This window comes from Hyperolius riggenbachi, chromosome 5 (assembly GCF_040937935.1).
Source record: "Hyperolius riggenbachi isolate aHypRig1 chromosome 5, aHypRig1.pri, whole genome shotgun sequence".
Taxonomy (NCBI): Eukaryota; Metazoa; Chordata; class Amphibia; order Anura; family Hyperoliidae; genus Hyperolius; species Hyperolius riggenbachi.
In genome coordinates this window covers 177,190,791-177,216,320 of record NC_090650.1, presented here as the reverse complement: position 1 = coordinate 177,216,320, position 25,530 = coordinate 177,190,791, and the positions used below count along the sequence as shown (strand labels likewise).

General features: G+C 44.9%; 1 protein-coding gene across 14 annotated transcripts in view; it reads left to right on the top strand.

Annotated features, from left to right (window-relative positions):
• The window catches only part of CTNND2 (catenin delta 2), a 2,713,436-nt gene that overhangs the window by 248,426 nt on the left and 2,439,480 nt on the right, over positions 1 to 25,530 (top strand). For 13 of the 14 annotated variants that reach the window (XR_011020838.1, XR_011020837.1, XM_068236432.1 and 10 more), the window contains one exon: positions 10,935 to 11,047. The exons of the other annotated variant lie outside the window; for it this stretch is intronic. Coding sequence is in view for 11 of the 13 variants with exons in the window: in XM_068236432.1 (XP_068092533.1) it covers positions 10,935 to 11,047 (113 nt within the window). In the remaining 2 variants the exon portion in view is untranslated. The remainder of the gene's footprint in view (positions 1 to 10,934; positions 11,048 to 25,530) is intronic. 14 annotated transcript variants of the gene reach the window in all.

Sequence of the window (25,530 nt, the reverse complement as noted above, 5' to 3'; positions counted from 1 at the left end):
CCTACCTATACTGGGCACTATACTAGCTATACTGGGCACTTTACTAGCTATACTGGGGCACTATCTACCCATACTTGGCACTATACTAGCTATACTGGGCACTTTACTAGCTATACTGGCGCACTACCTACCTATACTGGGCACTATACTAGCTATACTGGGCACTATATTAGCTATACCGGGCACTTTACTAGCTATACTGGGGCACCACCTACCCATACTGGGCACTATACTAGCTATACTGGGGCACTTTACTAGCTATACTGGGGCATTACCCACCCATACTGGGCACTATACTAGCTATACTGGGGCACTATGCTAGCTATACTGGGGTAACCATACTAGCCACACTGGGGCAACTAAACTCTCTATACTGGGGCAACTATGCTAGCTATGCCGCCGCACCCCAGCCCTCCCACCACCGCCCCCTACCTGCCCCCCCAAGCAAACACCCCCTCCCCAGCAAACCCCCCTCCAAGCCCCCCCACCCGGTCCTCGGAGAAAAATTTGGTCAGAAAGTGGTCCCCGGGCCGGAAAAGGTTGGGGACCCCTGCTTTAAAGGGAACCTAAAGCAAGAGGTATATGGTGGCTGCCATATTTATTTCCCTTTAAATAATACCACTTGACTGTCAGTCTTGCTAATCTATTTGGCTGCACTACTGTCTGTATCACACACCTGAAACAAGTACTGTAAGTGGCTACATTTATCAGATTATAGTCAGAAATATCTGATCTGAATGCTTGTTCGGGGTCTATGGTAAGTGTTAGAGGCAGAGGATCAGCAGGATAGCCAGGCAACTGAAATCATTCAAAATGAAATACATATGGCAGCCTTCATATCCTATCTCTTCAGGTTCTTTTTAATAAAATTGTGATAAAAGTTAGCAAATCCACAAACTGGGCTGATTTTTTTGTTTGCTGGAAGGCGCCCGTTTAGAATAGCCTGAATCTTTTGTGGGACCATGGCTAGATATTTTAAATCCAAAGAAGTAAATTGTCTAATTCACATCTCCCCAACTTGACATTATACTGGATTGTCTCAAACGAAGGAGAACCTGGCAAACTTAAAGATGCTCCTCCTCCACAGAAGAAGAAAATCTTAAAATACACACTCATCAAATGATCAATCCAATCCTTTAAAATATTCTACCTAATAAAGATCAAGTGTCCCTGCGTCCCATGTTTGTGTGTCAGTACTTTTGTGAACTGCGCATGTGCAGGGAGGGACGCAGGAACACTCAAGAGAGCTGGGGGTGGACGGGACCAGAAGGTGTGGGCGTTTGTGTGGGCGCGTGGTGGGTGCGTGCATGCTCGCGACGGGCGCATGCACACTGAAACAGGCTTTGACAGACCTAGCCCGTTTTTAAACTGGCTAAGGTCACTAGTCATTAGTAAAGTGCTGGAAGATTGCTTGTGCATTGCATAAGCCATCACCAAATATTCATAATGCCCAAACCGGCCTAAAGTCAGTTTTTCAATTAGCACCTCTTAGTTTAAGTTTGGAGAACATTTTTGCTTCACATAACTTTTTGAAAGAGTTCTGATACCAAGTTTAAAGGCTAACTGTTTTTACCATGTTTTTCAGACTATGAGACGCACTTTTTCTCCCCCAAAAGTGGGGTGAAAAAGTAGGTGCGTCTTATAGTCCGAATGCTAATAGGTGCTGTGTCCCCTTCCTCCATTTCCTGTCTTCTGGCGTGCTGTCCTCTGCCCCCTCCAGCAGTGCTGTGCCCATCCTTCCTGCCGTCCCTGTCCTCTGCCTATCCATCTGTGTTTCCACCTATCCCCTCCGGCACCTATCCCCTCTGGCACACTGTTCCCCTGCCACCTCTTCCCTGTCCCGCTGTCTCCTCCGGCACACTGTCCCCTTGCCCCCTTTGTGCACTGTCCCCCGTCCCTTCGGCATGCTATTCCCGTTCTACATACCACACATGTTGCAGCTGATGAAGTACGGTTTCTTGTGGGATAGCACGAGCGCATCTACAAATCAGGAGCGCTGCCCCAACCTGCTAATCATGGCCGCCCACAGCTCCCTCTTTTTACTGGATGTGCTAGTCTTAAGGGCAAGAGCAGTCTCCGTCATTGGGGCCAGTCACAGCACTCCCTGCTACTGAGGGAGTGCTGTGATTCGCCCCAATGACAGAGACTTTTCCCGCCCTCGAGACTAGCGCGTCCAGTAAGGAGAGGGAGCTGTGGGCCGCCATGATTGGCAGGTTGGGGCAGCACTCCTGATTCATAGTAGATGAAGCTGTGCTATCCCGGAAAGATACCGTACTTCATCAGCTGCAGCATGTTCGGCATGTAGAACGGGAACAGCACAAGGAGAAGGCAGGGGGACAGTGTGCCGGAGGGTACAGCACGTGGAGGAGACAGGGGACAGTGTGCCAGAGGGGACAGGGGGCAGTGTGCCTGGGGGGACAGGGGGAAAGCACACGGAGGGGGCAAGGGGACAGTGTGCCAGAGGGGACAGGGGGACAGCGTGCCGGAGAGGACAGGGGGACAGTGTACTGAAGGGGACAGGTAGGAACACAGAGGGACAACAGACGGGGAGGACAGGGGGATGGTGGCATGCCTCAGTTTTTGCCACACTCTTATGAGGGCAACAGCCATAGGGAAACAACAGCCACTTTCTGCACAGCATTCAGATACTACAGCAGTTATGGCTGATTTGCATCCCTTCGGATGCGCCATGCGTGGGTCACCAATGCCAGGATTGCCAGGCTGCCTGAGTAGCTCTTTACTCTACTTCTTTGGCAGAATAAAGGCCTGTACACACGCTAGACAGGCTGGAACGATGGGTCCGTCAGACCCTCCCGCTGGGCGGGAGTTCCAGCGCCAGTCCGGCGTGTGTACAGTCTGTCAGGCAGACTGATAAGGCGATCTCTCAGAAACAGCCTTATCATTCTGCAGACAGACTGTACACACGCCGGACTGTCGCTGGAACGCCCGCCAGCGGGAGGGTCTGACGGACCCGTCGCTCCAGCCTGTCTAGCGTGTGTACGGGCCTTAACAATCACACTCCTCAGGCCTGCTCAGGATCACACTCCTGAGGCCTGCTCAGGTTCTTAGAGTGAATATGTACGCCTTCAAGGAATTTGGGTGCCTTGTAGAAAATCAGTGGGGCAGTCATATGTTTTAGGAGGTGGCTGTTTATCTTTGCTTTTCTTGCCAAACATGTCCCAAGAAATGGCGGTAGCAGTCAGGAACGGCTTCTAAAAACAGGCAGATGATTATTTGTGATTGCCATTAATACAATAGTTGCTGCTGTATAATGAAGGCAAAACAGGCGTACATGCAAAATGGCACCAGAAATAGCCGCTAATAGAATATATGTAAATCTTACTCATATTCACTCATATTTTACTATCGTTACAACTAACCCTATTCTTACATGAGCCCACTCTTGACTGATGCCTCACACTAACCGCCTCCCCATGATGCCTAACCGTAACCGATCCACTTCAGATGCCTAACTGATATTCCACCAATGCCTAACTCTATTCTCCACTCCACTGTAAAACTGCTGATAACTGTGCTGTTTTTGCCCTGTACAGGATAAATATTGGGCCCCTCATAGCTGCCCATGTTAATATTTACAATCAGGAAATTTGGGCCCAGATTTGGGTGCTAAATTTCCCTTGATTTCTAGTATTAACATGAGTGTCTATGGGGCACCAGGGCCCTAATTCTATGTGTGGGGCGCCCCGGATGTCAGGTGCCTGTGTGCCCTTGGCAGAGTCACACACCAGGCAACACTACTCACTTCCCCTGGCAGTTCGTTTTCGGGAGTCAAGACCCATCATCTGTAGCCAGCACTGCTATTGCCAGGGAATACTGTGTAGGGATGAGGGGACCACTAAACTAGATAAGTGGCTGGGTCATGTTAAAGGCACGGGCTCTGTTATAGGAGACCTGGGTTTAAATCTTGACTCTTCCTATTCAGTAAGCTAGCGCCTATTTGGTAAGGAGTTCTTAGGCAAGACTCCCTAACACTGCTACTTGAATGTGCTCTAGTGGCTGCCTTGCAAGCACTTGAATTTTGGCAAGCAAAAAGCGCTATATAAATATTGGAGTTATTATTAGACTACAAGGGAATACTTAACCACTTCATGACAACACGACACATATATACGTCAAGTGTAGTTGTGGAGAGTGCACCACCAGTTTGTTACTAAATGTGGCATACAGTACGTGGTATCATTTTTACCATGACGAGTTGTAGAATACATTTTGGAGTGTCTTAAAACTTGGATCCATGTCACATAAAAAATAGGTAGGAACAAACGCAATCAAAACAGAAAAAGTCAGTTTTTAAAATTATGATCACACTTGGGAAAGTTGTAGGAAAACTACAAGAGACATATGTGGTAACATTTTAACCATGATAGGTAGTAGAATATAGTTTAGAGAGTTGTAGGGTTGAGGCCCTTGTCTTTTGTATTCTTTTAGTCACAAATTGAATCAAAAGCAATTACATTTTTGCATATTCTGTACGAAAATAAAAGACTTGTAAAAACAAAGTGACAGAATGTAAAAGAAAAAAACATATTTTTACTGTAGGAACTTGACTTTTTAAATATGTATTGACATGAGAGTAGATTACTATTATTTTTGCAAATAAGGTCTTGTAATCATGGATAGTGTACAATGAGAAAACAAAATACAAGAAACAGAAAAAAGGCACCTTTATTTCCAAATACAACAATGTGCAATACATTGTACTAGGAACAATCTAAATGTTGTAATAATAAGGATGGATAAGCAAATACAATTTGTGGGTTTAACTCATAGTTAGCACTGTTTATTGTAAAGCTATACTGGATGTAAATGAAGGAATACTGTGTTTTTTCTATTTTTTCCCCTTGTTTTCCTTTTAAAATGCATAGAAAATAAGGTAATTACTAAACAAAATTATTACACGCTAAAAGCCTAATTTGTCCTGAAAAAAGTAGTAATCAAGTTATTGGTGAATCAATGGGATCAGCGCTGATATGTGAAAATTGCTCTCGTGCTGAAGTGGTTAAAAGGATTGGGGGACCATTAGACTACTAAGGAACACTGTAGGGGGATGAGAGGACCACTAGACTACCAGGGAATGCTTTTAGTCACAAAACTCTGCTTTGCTTACCACTGTCTTTGAGACAATCGTACCCCCTGACCCTCTGATTCTGCTATTTGCAGATAAGCCAAGGGGATGGAAGTTCCCTAAGCATAGACTGGCTCAGCACATTGCTAAGGCAGCTCGACTACACATAGCTAGGCAGTGGTGACAGCACATTCTAGCTCTAGATCTGACAGTTACTATTGTCACTGATATCCTGATTTTCAACAGACTTTTGGCGATAGTAAATTATACTATGGAAGTATTTTTGAAAATATGGCAGCCATGGCTCTCCCATGTTGATGCAGTGGATCTGAAACCACTGGTCATCTCATATTGATCCAAAGTAGTGGCTTAATCCTTTCCTCCTTTCGGAATCTATTCTAGGGTTCTTTCTTCTTCTTCTTCTTTTTTTTTTTTTTTTTAAAGAGGAGCTGTTAGGTATAAGGTCTCAGAGAAAATAAACACATATATCAGTAGCTAAAGATTGGCTGTACTTACATTACATATGCATTTCACTGTCCACGTTTGGATTTCACAGAATTTGTATATAGTATATGCAGAGATAGATGCTCCTGACAGCTCATGGCAGGCTCCATGTTTTTCTGTCAAATGTGTCGTCATGTCCTGCCTGCTTCCTTATCACAGATAAGCTTGTACTTGAACAACACAGTGTGCAGTGAATATTAATGAGCCATGTGGCTAGGAACAATAGCTGACTCCTGCAGTGTACTCTGCCCGAGATTTATCAGTGCTACGCGATTACAAGCTGCTGTAACGTCTCATTAGCAGCCGAGGGGAGAGCCCCAGAATGCTTTGCAGTATGGTATGCGGCTTGCGTCTTCTTAAGAATAACAGACTTGCTGATAAGCACACATCAAAGGTAACTGAGATTTTTATCTTCACTAATTGCTTTTGGGCTTCCTTCTAAACTGTTTAACACAGGAGAATAGAGGTTTAAATTAGCTTCTGCAGCCTGACAGTTACTCTTTAAGATCTCTGTGGGAATATGCATATTTAGCTTTTGATTCTCTCTGTACCATCAGTGGTTCCACATAATAATGACGCCTATTAAAAATGGCGCCTCGTTCAAATCAATGCAAATCTTTTCAATATTGGCACCAGGTGTATAAAAAGGGTGCCGCGTTGATATAAAACAATTGTATCGTTTGTAAAATTGTTTGTGAAAATATAAAACAAATATATTGCTTGTTATCTTTAAAGCGAACCTTAAGTCAACTAAAAAAAATGAGATGAACTCACCTGGGGCTTCCCTCAGCCCCCAGCAGACGATCGGTGCCCTCGCAGCTCCGCTCCGATGTCCCAGGACCCGCCGGCGACGACTTCCGGTGTCGCGTCACCGGCCGACAGGCATGGGAACGCGAGTGATTGTTCGCGTTCCCAGCCTGTATATCGCCCCCTATGCTGCTATTGCGGCCAGGAGGCCGCAATAGCAGCATAGGGGGCAATATACAGGCTGGGAACGCGAACAATCACTCGCGTTCTCATGCCTGTCGGCCGGTGACGGCCAAACCGGAAGTGCTCGCCGGCGGGTCCTGGGACATCGGAGCGGAGCTGCGAGGGCACCGATCGGCTGCTGGGGGCTGAGGGAAGCCCCAGGTGAGTAAATCTCATTTTTTTTAGTTGACTTAAGGTTCGCTTTAAAGGAAACCTGAACTGAGTAAAATTATTTAAAATAAACACATGATGTAGTTGCAAATAAATATTATAATATATATAATAATAGGACGCAGGAGAGGAGAAAGAGATTGATTAGTAGACTACACAGGAGGTAAGTATGACCTGTATATGTTTATTTTGGCTTTTAATTTTCGATTCAGGTTCTCTTTAACTTTCATTTCTATACTAAATTGATCAATTACAGCAACCCATAATTTAACAAATAATAGATTACAAACTGTATACGGTAATTGTTTCTAAAATTGTTCCCTATGTTTTCTCAGAAAAAATGTGTTTACATTTCCACTTTTTGCACCACAACGAGCAGCTTCCTCTATTTTCACCTACCGTATGTTACAAATAATCATTTTTCAACAAACTTACTTAAACATATATTTTAGATTCCCATTTTACTAATCAATAACTTTAATAGGGTTTATATCTGGCGCCCTTTTTAACCAGAGCCCTTATTATATGCACGCCCATCAGTTGTATGTTGTCACACCTGTCGTTTCTTTGGTGATATTTTTGCTAAACTTTCACTATTCCCCACTGTGGTACGTTGATGCAAACTGTTGTATAGTGTGTTAAATGACTTTTTGACAATAAAAATTAGCAAAATTAATTAATTCCATTAAAATTAAAAATGTGTTTTGCCTGATTACTTATATTTTACAAAATAATACACATTTTACACAATCTGCCAGGGTATGTGAACTTATGAGCACCACTCTGCGATTTTGTATTTTTTTTAACTTCTTGAACCATTAATTCTAGTCTTATATAATAAAACCCCTGTGTCTCTGCGTCCTCCTGTGTCCCTGTGTCCAGTGCTTACAGGTCTGACAGTTTGCTGTCTGTGATGTGAACCTCATTGCATTGAAGGTAATAACAGCTTTTTCTAACTGCCAAACAAGCAACATCTCCCTGTGTGCATATACTTCGGACAGCGGTGGGGGACAGGCAAGCGGGATGCATCTGTGGCTGCTTGGCGGGGGGTAGCGGCCGTGGCCTAGCGCCTGTGTGTTAATGGGTGGGCCCTTTTACTAGTTTATTCATAAAGAGACAATGCTTTACATTTCAGTCAATGACACTTAGCTCTGTAAATGGGGGGACTTGCTTCAGAGTGTGAGTGTCTCTGCATTCTCCATGAATAGCGTCTATTTACTATTTATGAAGAGGATTAAGTGTGGGACCAGTTACGTGCCTCATTCAATCCTTAGAAATAGGCAGTTGAATATATCCAATTTTGTACTTGAAATGCAAAATTATATTAACATTTCTTTACAATTGGCAGAAACCAGCCTCCATATAACCCTGTGCCAGGGTGTAGCAACAGGGTCCTATGCATTGCACTGCCCCCCGGCTAGTGACGCATTCCCTACTGGGTATTAAGTACGTCACTGGGGTTTTTGCATGCGCTGCAGCACACTCCAGTCGATCACACTTGCTGCCTCACCAATTGACCTGCATTGCTACATAATCCATGCAGTAGGTACGGCTCATGCGGCAACGCACTCTAGACTTTGCATCTGGAATGCGGCAGTTTGTATACTTATAGTGCACCGCGCCATATCACATTAAGGGCTTGATTTACTAAAGCAGTGCTGTCCAACTTCGCGGGCATGGAGGGCCGTTTTTTTCCCAGACCACATGGTGGAGGGCCGGCAGACCGACACAACTGCCCTCCCGCCCGGAAAAAAATAATCTTCAGCAGATTTCCCCCCAAAATTCAATTAGAGTGATAGCAGATTCCCCACAAACTACAACCAGATTGGCAGCAGATTCTCCACAAAATGCACTCAGATTGGCCGCAGATTTGATTACAAAATGCAGTCAGATTGGCTGCAGATTTGTCCACAAAATGCATTCAGATTGGCTGCAGATTTACCTACAAAATATACAAAGATTGGCTGCAGATTTACCCACAAAATACATTCAGATTGGCTGCAGATTTACCCAAAAAATACATTCAGATTGGCTGCAGATTTACCCAAAAAATACATTCAGATTGGCTGCAGATTTACCCAAAAAATACATTCAGATTGGCTGCAGATTTACCCACAAAATACATTCAGATTGGCTGCAGATTTACTCACAAAATACATTCAGATTGGCTGCAGATTTACCCACAAAATACACAAAGATTGGCTACAGATTTACCCACAAAATACACAAAGATTGGCTGCAGATTTACGGACAAAATACACAAAGATTGGCTGCAGATTCACCCACAAAATACATTCAGATTGGCTGCAGATTTACCCACAAAATACACAAAGATTGACTAAAGATTTACCCACAAAATACATTCAGATTGGCTGCAGATTTACCCACAAAATACACAAAAATTGGCTGCAAATTTACCCACAAAATACATTCAGATTGCCCGAAGATTTGCCCACAAAATGCAATCAGATTGGCCCAGATTTGCCCACAAAATGCAATCAGATTGGCCGCAGATTTGCCCACAAAATGCAATCAGATTGGCCGCAGATTTGCCCACAAAATGCAATCAGATTGGCCGCAGATTTGCCCACAAAATGCAATCAGATTGGCCGCAGATTTGCCCACAAAATGCATTCAGATTGGCCGCAGATTTGCCAACAAAATGCAGTCAGATTGGACGCAGATTTGTCCACAAAATGCAGTCAGATTGGCCGCAGATGTGCCCACAAAATGCAGTCAGATTGGCCGCAGATTTGCCCACAAAATGCAGTCAGATTGGCTGCAGATTTGCCCACAAAATGCAGTCAGATTGGCCGCAGATTTGCCCACAAAATGCAGTCAGATTGGCCGCAGATGTGCCCACAAAATGCAGTCAGATTGGCAGCAGATGTGCCCACAAAATGCAGTCAGATTGGCCGCAGATGTGCCCACAAAATGCAGTCAGATTGGCCGCAGATGTGCCCACAAAATGCACTCAGATTGGCCGCAGATGTGCCCACAATATGCACTCAGATTGGCTGCAGATGTGCCCACAAAATGCACTCAGATTGGCCGCAGATTTGCTAAAAGATTTACACACCCCGCCCCCCTTGTTGTCCCCCGTGCTGCCGCCTGTAACTCACCTCAGATCGGCAGCGGCGGTCAGGAGATCGGAGCCAGTCAGACCGGCTCATGGCAGCCGCGCGATGAATTTGAATGCAGGAAGTGACATCATCTGTCAAGTCCAGCACTTAAAGTCCCCTGTGCGGCTGCCATGCGCCGGTGTGGCTGGTTCCTAACTTCTGCCGCCACCGCCGCCGATCTGAGGTGTGGTAGAGGCGGCGGCAGCACGGGGAACAACGAGGGGGGAGGCTGTAAATATTTATAGTCCGCAGCATGGGGGAAAGGTTTTTTTTTTGTTTTTTTTTAAAGTTGCGCTGCGACAGCATGGAGCAGGCGGCAGGGGGGCCGTAGCAGGATCCGGCCCGCGGGCCGCCAGTTGGACAGCACTGCACTAAAGCGTCATAACTGCTATGACAGCAGTTATCACGCAATCTGCCTTTGCGCACGAACGCCGTTACTTCGCATGATAAGCGAAGGTTTGCACGCGACCGCGGGTGTTTATCACATGAAATCAGTTATCATGCTTTAGTTAATCAAGCCCTAAGAGTGCAAGTCTTGGGGCGATGCAACGGGCAGGTGCAAAAGGGGCCTAAAAAAATGTTCGCTATAAAGACAACTTACAGAATGTATGGAAAAGTTATCACATTCAGTAAGCAGCCAGTGTTAACTCTCTTGATAGCTAGTATTCATTAGGACTGACTTGTCAATACTGTTTTCCTCAACTGTTGGTTACTTAGGGCTTGATGCATAAAGAAGCAGTAAAATGCAGACCGGGCACGGCAATTTTACTGGTTCCAATGGCAGAGGGGCAGCACATATCATCCTAATTGTGTAATGTGAGGTTATATGTGCGTTGCTGTGGTAGCCTAATAGGGTAATGCATGCTATGCTGCCACCCGGTGGCATTAGTACCGGTAAAATTGGGGTACATATTATGACGGCGCCGCTCAGTTCGGCGGGGAGAGTAAGCCTAGCCCAAGTAAATACTGCGTCATGTAAAATCAAATTTACTAGTCTTTATGGCCATGCTAACATTCTATAAATTCTTCACATACTATATTAGATTTTTTGCCATTTTTAATTCTTTTTTTTTATACCATAGGAATTGCAATTTGAAAGACTTACTCGAGAACTTGAAGCTGAACGTCAGATTGTTGCCAGCCAGCTCGAGAGATGTAAACTTGGATCTGAATCTGGAAGTATGAGTAGCATTAGGTATGGAAAACATTTTTTTAGTATGTTCAGTTTGTGCGGCTGAAATTCCAAAAATGCCTAATTACAAAATTTAAGCTAAAATTAGGTTATATAATATGTCTCCGTACGATCACAGATTACCGTATGTACCCTTGTCCTTTGTAGAGAGTGAGGCCTAGGGATAAAAAGCAGTAATATGCAAATATGGCCATTTTCTTTTTACCATGATTTATATATATGAGATATACATATTAGAATATATGAAAAAAAAGTATATTAGCAAAAAAAAAAAAGGGAATGCGAAAAACAGTTTTTGCAAAATGTATTGAAGTCAAAGGGCATGATGAAAGACCTTTGAAGAAAGTTCCTATTTTCACAAAGAATACGTTGTGTTCTTGCAATTTCATTTCAAATGAAAATATTACTATAAATCTGAAAATAACGTTTGGAGAAAATTTGACCTCATTTCTAGTTGTGATCTTTTTACCTGTAATAAAAGAATATATAGGCATCAGCACATTCCTTTCTAAACCTGGCTACAATTTGGGCTTTTTATAAAGCATCCTATGAAATCCAGTTATGATCCATGTCTACCAGAAACAAACACCCATTTGTTCTTGTGAGGAACACAAAGGGTGACCATGACCACTGAACTGGTCAGAGCTTTATTAGCCACTATGGTAGGGGTAACTGAAGCTGCAGGGGCAGTAAAAGAGGATGTTTTGACCATATGGCAAATTAATATTTGTAGTTATGGACTTTTCTAAGGCATTTTGACAAAATATGATATTGCTTTCGATAGTCTAGAAGTTAGTTTTGAGCAGAAGAAACACTTTGAACATCCTAAAGGTGGCCATACACCTCTCGACTTGCTGCAAGATGTTGGTCCGTCATGGTTGATTGGGTGCGCGGCGCTAACAATGAGCGGTATCGGGACAAGTGACAAAACCTCCGGTGCTGTCCCCCCTAATGTAAAATGCCCCCCCCCATGCCTGGTGCAATATACTTCATTTATATGACAATATACTGCACCGGGGGGGAAAAATGCAGAACATTTTACATTGGGGGGCGGCGTTTGCCCGGAAAGGCAGTGGATGCGGTATCATCCACCGAAGGCCGATTCCCAAAAGATTTCAGGCTGAAATCGATCAGGAATTGTCCTTTGGTGTATGGGTAGCCGACAGATCTCTCTCTGATTAGATTAATCAGAGAGAGATTTTTCTCTTGGTTAATTTGCCCATCATCGTTAGATGTTTGGGTACCTTAACCTCCCTGGCGTTCAGTTTCTGCTGGATTTCTGTGCAAAATGTGATCCAATTAATTTTCATAACCATTTTTCCTGTAACTTACCAAAATGTGTCACGCAAGGGTCTAGTATACATTTTGAGTATAATAAAAGCTTGAAACACAAAATGTAAATTACATTTCAAAATTACTCTGCAAAATCTCTGATTATTTACACTTCCAAGCTGCAGCTGCTCAACCTGCACTAGTACAAATATAAAGGTGGCCATACATCTAGAAATGATGGGCAGATTTGACCAAGTGACAAATCTTTTTCTGATGAAATCTGATTAGAGAGAGATCTGTCAGCTGCCCATACACCACAGGCTGATTCCACTGGCGCACGGAGGGGGTTGTTCCGGGTGTCTGGAACCACCCCCTTGCACCTAGACCGGAAGTGCCTCCGGAATCTGAGCAGCGGCAGCCACTGAATGTAATAGTGCAGCTGCCGCTTGCTCATGTGTGTGCGCAGTAGGGGGGCCCGGGGCCCGCTAGCCGTGTGTGGGGGGGGGGGGGGGCGCTGTCACCCTCCCTATTGAGGGACCCCCCAGCCAGATATGCTGCTTCTTCCCCGCAGCCCTGCAGTCTCCCGGAGGCAGATCAGGGCTACGGCAAGATGGCTGCCGAAGCCCTGCTCTGGAGACTGTGTCTCCAGTACAGGGCTTCGGGAGCCATCTTGCCGTAGCCCTGCACTCTGCCTGTCAGCGCGGGAGATGTGCTGCAGGAGGATCATCGGGGAGCTGCGAGCCAGATGCCGGGAGAGGAGGAGACTTCTGTCAGGTAAGTGATTTGTTTTTTTTCACAGGTGCATTTTTTTTCTAGTTTCTGCTGCCCACATTACGATTTTCAGGTTTCTGCTGCCCACATTACGATTTTCAGGTGTCTGCTGCCCACATTACGATTTTCAGGTGTCTGCTGCCCACATTACGATTTTCTGATCACTGCTGCCCACATTGCGATTTTCAGGTGTCTGCTGCCCATATTACGATTTTCTGGTCACTGCTGCCCACATTGCGATTTTCAGGTGTCTGCTGCCCACATTACGATTTTCTGGTCTCTGCTGCCCACATTGCGATTTTCAGGTGTCTGCTGCCCACATTATGATTTTCAGGTGTTTGCTGCCCACATTACGATTTTCTGGTCACTGCTGCCCACATTGCGATTTTTAGTTGTCTGCTGCCCACATTACGATTTTCAGGTGTCTGCTGCCGACATTGCGATTTTCAGGTGTCTGCTGCCCACATTACGATTTTCAGGTGTCTGCTGCCCACATTACGATTTTCATGTGACTGCTGCCCACATTACGATTTTCTGGTCACTGCTGCCCACATTGCGATTTTCAGGTGTCTGCTGCCCACATTACGATTTTCATGTGACTGCTGCCCACATTACGATTTTCTGGTCACTGCTGCCCACATTACGATTTTCTGGTCACTGCTGCCCACATTACGATTTTCTGGTCACTGCTGCCCACATTGCGATTTTCAGGTGTCTGCTGCCCACATTACGATTTTCAGGTGACTGCTGCCCACATTGCAATTTTCAGGTGTCTGCTGCCCACATTGCGATTTTCAGGTGTCTGCTGCCCACATTACGATTTTCTGGTCACTGCTGCCCACATTGCGATTTTCTGATGACTGCTGCCCACATTGCGATTTTCAGGTGTCTGCTGCCCATATTGCGATTTTCAGGTGTCTGCTGCCCACATTACGATTTTCTGGTCACTGCTGCCCACACATTGCGATTTTCTGGTGCCTGCTGCCCACATTGTGATTTTCTGGTGACTGCTGCCCACTTTACGATTATTTTCTGATGACTGCTGGCTGCTGCCCACATTACGATTATTTTCTGATGGCTGCTGCCCACATTACGATTATATATATACACTGGCTGTATGCAGGGGGAACTGGCTATATACACTGGCTATATGCAGGGGGATCTGGCTATATACACTGGCTATATGCAGGGGGAGGCATCTGGCTGCATACAGTGGGTATATGGGTATATACAGGGGGGGGATCTCTGGCTATATATACAGGGGATCTGACTATATACACTGGTCATATATACAAGGGGGATCTGGCGAAATACAAGGGGGAATGTACTGAACGGGGAGTTATCTGGCTATATACTATAAATGGGGATCATATGGTTACTTATCCTAACTGGGGGGGGCCTCATCTGGCTACCTGTGTGATAAATGGGGGTCATCTGGTCACCTATACTAAATAGGGGTGGGGTAATTTCGTTATCCATAATAAAGGGGGGTTATCTGGCTACTTAATCACTGCCACATTATATATATTTTGGCGAAACGCTACTGCATCATGTGTATTTTGTAGGGAAACACTGCGCATTGTGTGTATTTTGTGGAGAAATGCTGTGCATCATGTGGATTTTGTGGGCAAACGCATGCGCGGTAGTGTGCGGCTTGCCAAAAGAGACCTATCAGGAACCCCCCCCCCCCCCTTGAAAATCCTGGATTTGCCCCTGGATTCCCAGTCGATTTCAGCATGAAATCTCTCAAGAATTGTCTGTGTCCGCCATTTTTTGCTGCTGCCCCCAGTGTGTAAATGTGCCCCCTCGTGTGTGTGTATTTATACAGTTTCTGTCCTGTGTCGTCCACCGTGCAGTGCTCACCTGTGTTCAGAGTTCCCCGCAAGTTATTATATTGAATATAGTGCAAAACAAAAAGAGTTAGTTTGCCGCCAGATGTTGATGACGGTGCGTGACCCTGGCGTCATCAACACTGATCACCGGAAACATGTCACTATCGGAAGTACACGACGAGGGATCAGCACACTAATGGTGATTATAAGTGCACCCAGTATAGGTAGCAAAGTATAGGTACCCCAGTATAGGTTAGCCAGCTATAAGAGGCCCAGTATAAGTGCACCCCTCACCGATTCCCCCCTCTTCTCTCTCCGCCTCCCTCCTCTCTCTCTGCAATGATAGCGACGGCCGGTCCCCCCATCTCTCTTTCTCCACATCCATCCCTCCCTACCCCCGCTTAATAGCAGTGGCTGATTCCGCCCCCCATCCCTACCTCTCCAGTGATAGCGGTGGCCAAGATCCCCCCCATCCATCCCTTCCTCAAGTGACAGCGGGTGGCCAAGATCCCCCATCCATCCCTCCCTCAAGTGACAGCAGGTGGCCGAGATCCCCCCCTCCCCCCATCCATCCTTCCCTCAAATGAAAGCAGCAGTGGCCTGAGATCCTCCCTCCCTCCATCCATCAAGTGACAGTAGCAATGGCCGAGATCCCCCCCACCCCAAATATATCCATCAAGTGACAGCAGCAGTGGCCGAGATCCCCCCTCCCCCCATCCATCAAGTGGCAGTGGCCGAGATCCCCCTCCCCATCCATCCATCAAGTGACAGCAGCAGTGGCCGAGATCCCCCATCCATCCATCAAGTGACAGCAGCAGTGGCCGAGATCCCCCCTCCCCCCATCCATCCATCAAATGACAGCAGCGGTGGCTGAGATCCCCCCTCTCCCCATTCATCCCTCAAGTGACAGCAGCGGTGGCCTGAGATCCCCCTCAATCCCTCCCTCAAGTGACAGTTGGTGACCGAGATCCCACCCCCGCATCCCTTCCTCTCCAGTGACAGCAGCGGTGGCAGAGATCCTCCCCACCAATCCATCCCTCCCTCCCTCGGCTACACATCAGGCTTTACAGCATAGATGTTATTTAGAATATATAAGATTCCTGTGTACACATCATATATACTGTACAGTCACAATCAGATATGTATATCTGACTTTAAAAATACAGGGACTGCTTTATTGAAGCAGCACAAGTAACTAATTATGATTGGTTTATTTCATTTTTGTGGACTAAGCACAGCTATTACTGTATATATAAATTATTTATGATGACTATTATCTGAGAAATAGAACATTTTATCATATTTTCTATTTTAATTACAGTTTAAATTCATTAGGAGTTGGAGTCGGTGCATTTTTTCCCGACTCCGACTCTAAACACCCAAAATTGCTCCGACTCCACGACCCCGACTCCACAGCCCTGAATAGCATACCAATATCTAGGGGAAAGGAAGTGTGTATTGATTATTGAGATTACATTCCTCCAAAATAGAATAATTACCGGGCATAGCCAGAAAATATGGATGAAATTACCCAGATGAATAGAGCATCTCCAGCATCTGTCCGAGTTAACAGTGTTCATTCTGTGTATCTCTCAGGAGAGAGGCGCCCCGAATGTGGCTATCAGACTGCAGTGGCACTTTGTTTGGCCTGAGGAAGTGGGCTAGATCCCACGAAACGCGTTGCCTGTGCTTATTGATAAATATTTCTGCTCAAAGTGAGTTGTCGTCTATGAGGTAAGCCACCTCAACCTTTTAGTTTTTAGTGTTTTTAACTTGTTTATACGTCATTGGGCGCCTCTTCACTCCCTTCTGTGTCCTACTCCCCCCACGTTCCAGTGAGGGGAGTCCCATGCACCATACTTGAGGTGGAATCCACACCACATCATAGTTTTAGAGTGCATGAGGTTCTTTACCAAGAGATCGACCGCCTCCAGGATCACTGGCTTACCTGAGTGGAGTCGGGTATAAGACACTCCACCTGCTTGAAGTGGTCGGTTGCCCCGTGTGCAACCCACTTTTGTGAGTATTCCCTTTTCAAATTTGTTATTTATCCATCTACCTGTGATATACTGCACAATTTGGGCTCCTGTTGTCTTTGTGTTTTTTCCCAGGACCCTATTCTCTCAGTAGTAAGATATACTCTATGTAAGAATTTTGTTTGAATGAGTTGGTCGCTGACTGATATCACCGTAGTAGGAAAGTCCTCTAGAACTAAGTCCCAATCCTCTTTCGTTAAAGAAGGTATGTCTGTCGACTGTCGTGCACTTATGGTAGCATTTATCTAGTCTTGGATTGTTCAGGTTTAACAATTCAGAATAAATAGCAGATAGAGTTTAAGGGAGGTCTTTAGTAAGAAGAAGTTGTTCTAGGTGGTCGGTGTGCAGGTCAGGAGGTTGTGATCCAAATTGTGATCTGTAGGCATGGTGAAGTTGTAGGTATCTAAAGAGATATTTGTTTGGAAGATTAAACTGAGCGTTGAGGTCGTTGAACGTGTACAGGGATTTATCATTTTGAATATGAGAGGCATTTTTATGCTATATATATATATATATATATATATATATATGCATATAAACATATGCTGAAATGCCCTGACCTGCTTGGTCCAGCATTTCACAAAATAGTAAATTGCTCTCTGCAAGCAGGGAGGTTTCCTACCTCTCTAAAAGAAGGAATCATCAAGCCCCTTCTTAAAAAACCTTCCATGGATCCAGATGCTATGAGCAGCTACAGACCTGTCTCCAACCTCCCCTTCTTAGGTAAAGTTATTGAAAAGGCTGTCTATCTGCAACTTGAAACCAGGCTGTCAGTAAACAACATCCTGGACCCTCTACAATCTGGCTTTAAGAAACACCACAGCTGTGAAACAGCCCTCATCCAAGTCTGCAACGATCTGCTCATGGCAAGGGACAGAGGGGAATGCTCCATCCTAATCCTGTTGGATCTCTCAGCGGCTTTTGATACAGTTGACCATGAAATCCTGCTTAACAGACTGCAGGAGTACTGTGGCATCAGTGGATCAGTCCTCCAGTGGTTCAGATCATTCCTGACTGACAGAACACAGAGAGTATCCCTAGGTCCTATAATGTCCAAACCTGTACCTCTACAATTCGGAGTGCCACAAGGATCAATCCTATCCCCTCTGCTGTTTGCAATCTACATGTTGCCACTCGGTACACTTATCCTACGTCATGGCCTGACGTACCACTGCTACGCCGATGACACACAGCTATACCTGTCCTTCAAACCTGGTGGAACAGACGCTACCACAAAAATAAACTCTTGCTTAGCTGAGCTACAGGCATGGATGAATGATAACTGGTTGAAACTGAATGCTGACAAAACTGAGGTCCTGTGTCCAAAGCCAGCACTCGCCATCAAAACAGCTCTATCCTAAAGCAGCACCAATCAGGATTGGGAATTCAGACATAAACAGCTCCAACCTTGTGCGCAGCCTTGGCGTACTAATCGATGGGGAATTGAGTTTCAGAAACCAAATTTCATCTGTAGTTAAATCTTCCTACTTTCATCTGAAGAACATTGCAAAGATTAAACATCTGATTCCCCCAGAGGATCTTCCAACCCTAGTCCACGCCTTCATCACATCACGGCTGGACTACTGCAATGCCCTTTATGCTGGCCTCCCCAAAAAGGACCTGCGTCGCCTGCAATTAGTGCAGAATGCTGCTGCCAGATTGCTAACAAACCAGCCGCGCCACTGTCACATTACACCGATCCTTCGCTCACTGCACTGGCTACCAGTAGAATGGAGAATACTCTTCAAGATTGGACTGCTGACATTCAAATCCCTGCACAATCTGGGCCCTGGATACATGAAGGACTTGCTGAAGCTGCACCACACCTCTCACAACCTCAGATCAGCAAGTTCTATAAACTTGGTCACTCCTAGAGTGCACCTCAAAAAATCTGGAGATAGAGCCTTCTGTCATGCTGCCCCTACTCTTTGGAACTCCCTACCACACCCAGTAAAGACAGCACCATCCCTGGAGCTATTCAAATCCAGACTGAAAAGCTACCCAGCCTGGCATTTCCAGTTTTATAAAATTCTTCCTCTGTACCACGATGGTCGGAGCCATGCTTATGCGCTTTGAGTCCCACGGGAGAAAAGCGCTTTACAAATGTTATTTGTTGTTGTTGTTGTTGTTGTTGTTTTAATACCATGGCGTGCCCATAGGATTGGGTCAGGGATGGTGGAAAAATACTGGAGGAGTGGATTACCCAACAATGGAGTGTATGGAGAAATAGTATTAGGTTTAATTAAAGGGGCTCTAGCCTTAGCCCATGCCTTCCAGGTCGTTGCCATAGCTATAGTGGTTTGAGGATTAGCCTTGGGACCTCTGTAGGGTAGGTTAGTTAGTTGTTCGTATGAACCTAATATTGCTGCCTCAACATTCACTGCCGGGTTTGTTTCTTCCTGTGAAAACCACCACCTAATAGTGACCAGTACTGATGCCCAGTAGTATTTCTGAAAATGTGGGAGTGCCAAACCACCCCTGGATTTAGGGAGCTGTAGTAGATCAAGCGCTATTCGAGGTTGTTTACTGACCCAGTTAAAAGTTAGTATAATTTTATCTAATTTTTTAAAAAATGCCGATGGAAGCCAGACAGGACATTGTCGAAAGAGGTAGGTACATTTTGGCAAAAATATAATTTTGAGTAAATTAATTCTACCTATTAGGGTGAGTGGGAGTCTGTTCCAGATCGTGCATTTTGTGTTGAGTTGCCGGACAATCGGGTCTATATTAAGTGCTTGAAATGTATTAGGATCATTAGTTATTTGGATACCTAGGTATTTGAATTGGTTCACTACAAGTAACGGAGAGTTAGGGCTACGTGTTAAGGAAGGTATTATTTCCATAGGGAATAGTAATGATTTGTTCCAATTCATCTTAATGCCTGACATATTACCAAATTCCTCAAAGAGATGAAGGGCTGCATCCAATGAGGAATACGGGTCCTTTTGTGCGTTTTTAGTACGTTTTCCATGAGTTTTCTGTGCGTTCGCGTTTTTTCCCCACACATGCGTTTTTCTAGCGTTTTGCATGTGTTTTAATGCATTTGCGGTTTGCATATATAAATCACATATGCGTTTTGTATGCGTTTTGCATGCATTTTTTTTATGTGTTCTATGCAAATCACTAGAAAGTTAACAGGAAGCGGAAATACGTCATCAAACTTGTTTGTGTGTTTTTTTTTTTTTTAAATGCATTAAAAAAACGCATATAAAATGCAATACACCTGCGTCACCATTGACTTTCATTATGTGCGGTTTAGATGCGTTTAGGAAAAATATGCAGCAAAACATGTGTTTGAAAAAAACGCACACTGCAGATCGCAAACAGATGTGTTTTGTATGTGGCCCATTGACTTGGATTAGGTGTGTTGTAGCTAGCGTTTTCTGCAACACTAGCGTTTCTGCCTAGTGTGTTCCCAGCCTAAGAGTTTGCTATCATGTTCAGTAGTTTGTCAACAAAAGGAAGCACTTTTTAACCACTTAAGGACTGCAGCCTTAAACCCCCTTAAAGCGAAATATTACCCTGCATTTCAACTTTGCTCTAAAACATTATTTACAGCATATTATATGCAAAAAGCATTTTTTTTACTAGACCAGCATTGGAAGGGTTAAACACAGAGGTTTAAAGTTCAGTGGAGAGATATGCAGAAGTTCAGATTGTTACATTCTATTTAGTTATATGTATCTATTGAGAAATGTTACACACTCTTTGGCTGTCCTCCAACTCCTTCTCAGTCAGAGAGATGAGTCACATTCAACACTTAGATACATTTATGTAAACAAAATGTATCTATGTCAGCTTCGGATGCGTCTGCAGAAATCTCCAGGATGTCTGCGGGGGACCATTAGAAGCCCCGGGTAAGTTCAACTCATTTTCCCCCGACCCCCCTACAGTATCCCTTTAAAGCACTGTGTAACCCTTCCAATGCTGGTCTAGTAACAAAAAAATGCTGGTTGCATATAATATACTGTAAATAATGTTTTAGAGCAAAGTTGAAATGCAGGGTTATATTCCGCTTTAAGGACCAGACACTTTTTTTTCCATTCAGACCACTGCAGCTGTAACGGTTTATTGCTCGGTCATACAACCTACCACTTAAATGAATTTTACCTCCTTTTCTTGTCACTAATACAGCTTTCTTTTGGTGCTATTTGATTGCTGCTGCGATGTTTAGTTTTTATTATATTAAAAAAAAAAAAGATTTTTTTAACTTTCTGTGGTGACATTTTTCAAATAAAGTAAAATTTCTATATACATTTTTGTCTAAATGTATTGTGCTACATGTCTTTGATCAATAAAAAGACACTTATTGGATTTTTTTTTTGTTTGGGTAAAAGTTATAGCGTTTACAAACTGTGGTGCAAAAAGTGAATTTCCTCAGTTTGAAGCATCTCTGACTTTTCTGAGCACCTGTCATGTGAATTCCAGGATAGTATAAATACCCCCCAAATGACTCCATTTTGGAAAGAAGACATTCAAAAGTATTCACTAAGAGGCATGGTGAGTTCATAGGAGATTTTATTTTTTGTCACAAGTTAGAGAAAAATTACACTTTGTGACCAAAAGAAAAAAAAAAGAAAAAAGTTTCCATTTCTGCTAACTTGTGACAAAAAAAATGAAATCTGCCACGGACTCACCATGCCCCTCTCTGAAAACTTTGGGGTGTCTACTTTCCAAAATGGGGTCATTTGTGGGGTGTGTTTACTGTCCTGGCGTTTTGGGGGGTGCTAAATTGTAAGCACCCCTGTAAAGCCTAAAGGTGCTTATGGGACTTTGGGCCCCTTAGCGTAGAGTAGAGGCCTGCAGTGGGTTGGGTACCCGCGGGTAACCCGAAATGTGGGTCGGGTTCGGGTACCCGAATTGATTTAAGCTGCGGGTCGGGTGCGGGTAGCGAGTTGCGGGTGCGGGTAGGGCTGCAGGTAGCGGTCTGCGGGTCGCAGGTAGTGAAAGCAAGCATGTTAATTCTGACTGTGTCTTTTGCTTCCCAACATTCTGTGATAAATGCTGTAAGTGGAACCAGAATACTTGTTTGCTGCTGCTAATTTTTAATGCCAGAGCAGACTCCTTCCTGTTCTCAACCTGAGAGTCTCCCCTCCCTCATACTAGTTTCAACTAGAACAAGCTAACTGGGAACAGTCATACAGCTAAGTACGGTATGTGTTTTTTTTTCATAGCTGGACAGAACTAACATCCTAGAGCAAGCTCAGTTTGCTCAGTTGAAATTAAGGGGAGGGCATGTATGAAAACTCTTTCAGTGAATATGGGCTGGGCCTATTTGATTGGACAAAAGCTATAGAATGTTCTGGGTCTGGGCTGGGCATGTTTTCAAAGCTGAAGGGAGGAGACCTAAGGCAGCAGCATCACACTCATGAGCTGGAAAAGAAGCACGTGTGGGACTGCTGAGACAGGCGCAGGGCCAGGCAGCTGCATCCACAGCCATCTAGCTAACACAGGTATGTTTTTGCTGCAAATGAGAAGATTCATTCAATACAGGTTTTTATTAACACACAGGTCAGGTACAAGACAATAGAGCACATTTATTAACATACATTCATGCAAGATGGAGGGAAAACTATTGCAAAAGTGGAACAAAATATTGAGCACTGCTCTACTTTCAAACCAATTTTGCAGCTGTTTTTCTTTGTTGTGATAAATCTGCTCCAATTAACTTAGTTTTGGTTCATATCCAACTGCGGCCGCTACAGTGGCCGCGCACCCGCTCGCTTCCACCTGCATCATCAGAATCTTACTGCACAAGCGCAGTACAAGAAACCTTTGTACTGCGCCTGCGCAGTAAGCCTCAGATGACGCGAGCGGAGGCACGGCAGCGCGCATTATTCGTCTGTGTGACAGACGAATAATAGCCCGATGCCGGCTGCGGGGAACAGCGGATGGGAGCAGGACGGCGTGGGACATTACCTCTGCAGGGGGCTGATAGAAGCCCCAGGTAAGTGGCAGTTTTTCTCCTCAAGAACCCCCACAGAACCCCTTTAACACAAGTACCCCTTGACAAATATATGTAATGGTAGTAAATGATAATGGTTCTAAACAATTTCCAAGCATTTACTATTTACTATTGCTTTTAATTAGCTAAAATACTAATTTGGTGTAGTTTAAATAAAATGTATCATTTTCTTCTTGGTTAAGTATATCAAGCCCGAGTACCCCTTGGAACCATCAACAGTACCCCCTGGGGTACGCGTACCACACGTTGAGAACCTAGGAGCTAAGGGGCCCAAAGTCCTATGAGTACCTTTAGGATTTCACAGGTCATTTTGAGGCATTTTGTTTCCAGACTACTCCTCACGGTTTAGGGCCCCTAAAATGCCAGGGCAGTATAGGAACCCCACAAGTGACCCCATTTTAGAAAGACAACACCCCGATGTATTCCGTTAGGAGTATGGTGAGTTCATAGAAGGTTTTATTTTTTGTCACAAGTTAGCGGAAATTGATTTTTATTGTTTTTTTTCACAAAGTGTCCACTAACTTGTGACAAAGAAAAATATTCTATGAACTCACAATACACCTAACGGAATACCTTGGGGTGTCTTCTTTCTAAAATGGGGTCACTTGTGGGGTTCCTATACTGCCCTGGCATTTTAGGGGCCCAAAACCATGAGGAGTAGTCTGGAAACCAAATGCCTCAAAATGACTGTTCAGGGGTATAAGCATCTGCAAATTTTAATGACAGGTGGTCTATGAGGGGCCAAATTTTGTGGAACCGGTCATAAGCAGGGTGGCCTCTTAGATGACAGGTTGTATTGGCACTGAAGTGCAGGAAGCGCAGGATGTTCTCAAATCGTGACCTGGACATGGCAGCAGAGAACATGGGCATGGGATGTATTGGATGCGCAGACCAATAAGACCGCAATACATTCTTTTTGACTAGACCCATGTTAAGGAGAAGACCCAAAAAAATTTTAAGTTTGGAAACCTGGAGTGGTTTCTACCAAAAAGGCTGGGCATGGTAGCTTCTTGGATTGGCGGTTACGTATTGTGTGGCATAACGGTTGGTCTCAGCCACAATTAAGTCGTAGAGATCCACGGTGCAGAACAGATGAAAAAAGTCTAGGGCCGATCCTAGATTATCTGTCTCCACCTGGACTCCAGACTGGGCGATGAAAGGGGGCAGTACGGGTGCGGCGGAACCATAGGATTGCCAATTGGGATTTGCCAGCACCTGTGGGAGACTATGGGTAGTACGGGCTAGTTTTGCTGGTGGCTGCAACTCAGGTCTTAATGCACGTGCCACCGAACCAGTTTCTACTACCATACTCGCCACTTCACCAGGGTCTATGGTAGTACTGGTGCTAGGTCCAGGAGATGCTACGCTGCTGGTGCATGCCTCACCAAGAAAGTCGGATCAGCGCTAGCACCACTCTTCTGCCCTTGAGTCTGATCCTGCGGGGTGTGGTACGCCTGGCTCTAGCCGGGACCTCAACCTTGTCATTACTATCAGTCAGAGAGCCACTGCTGTTCACCGGTTTGTATTCTGACCCGGATGATTCGTCGGATGAGGCTTCCCAATCGCACTCACCCCACTGGACCAGAATCTCAGCGGCCTCTTCAGCGGAATACCCCCTTTTTGCCATGGTGGACTGCTAAATTTAGGGGGTATTCCTTTGAAAGTACCCAGGAAAAAGTGCACCTACCTAGTAAAAGGGAGTACTTTTAGTAGAAAGCTATGGTCACTGAGTGTTAATTAAAAAAAATCAAAACTAATCTTTAGAGCGCCACAGCTATTGTACAGTGTTTTTTGCAGTGATCAGAAAAAAAAATTCTGTCACTGCGGTGGGGTGGGCTGAACGCAAGTGCAGGCGAACGATCAGGCCTGATCGGTCAAACACTGCGTTTTTAGTGTATCCTAGTGACCCTAATATAGATCTGACTGCGATCAGTAATGATCACTTACAGATACTATATAGTAGCAATGCTGATTAGCGACAGTGATGATGCTAATCAGCAACTAATTAGTGACTGCGGTGTGGTGGGCTGGGTGCTTACTGACGCTAACTACCCAACGAAGGGCCCTAGCTAAATAACTGACCTAACTGGTAACACTAGTGATACTAAAAAAGTGACAGTTTTCACTGATCACTGTTTTTAGATCACTAGGATAGTGACAGGGGGGGTTCTGAGGGGGGTCTGAGGGTGTGGGCCGGTGATTAGAAGCCCGCAGGGGGCAGATTAAGGCCTGATCTGATGGGTAGGAGTGCTAGGGGGTGACAGGTGGTGACAGGAGGTGATTGATGAGTGTCTCAGGGGGTGATTAGAGGGGAGAATAATGCACTGGGGAGGTGATCAGGGGGGGTCTCTGAGGGTGTGGACGGGTGTTTGGGTGCCCGCAAGGGGCAGATTAGGGTCTGATCTGATGGGTAGCAGTGACAGGTGGTGACGGGGTGATTGATAGGTGATCAGTAGGTGATTACAGAGGAGAATATATGCAAGCAATGCACTGGTGAGTTAATCAGAGGGGGTCTGAGGGTGTGGGCAGGTGATTGGGTGCCCGCAAGGGGCAGATTAGGAACTGATCTGATGGGTAGCAGTGACAGGGGGTGATTGATGGGTGATCAGT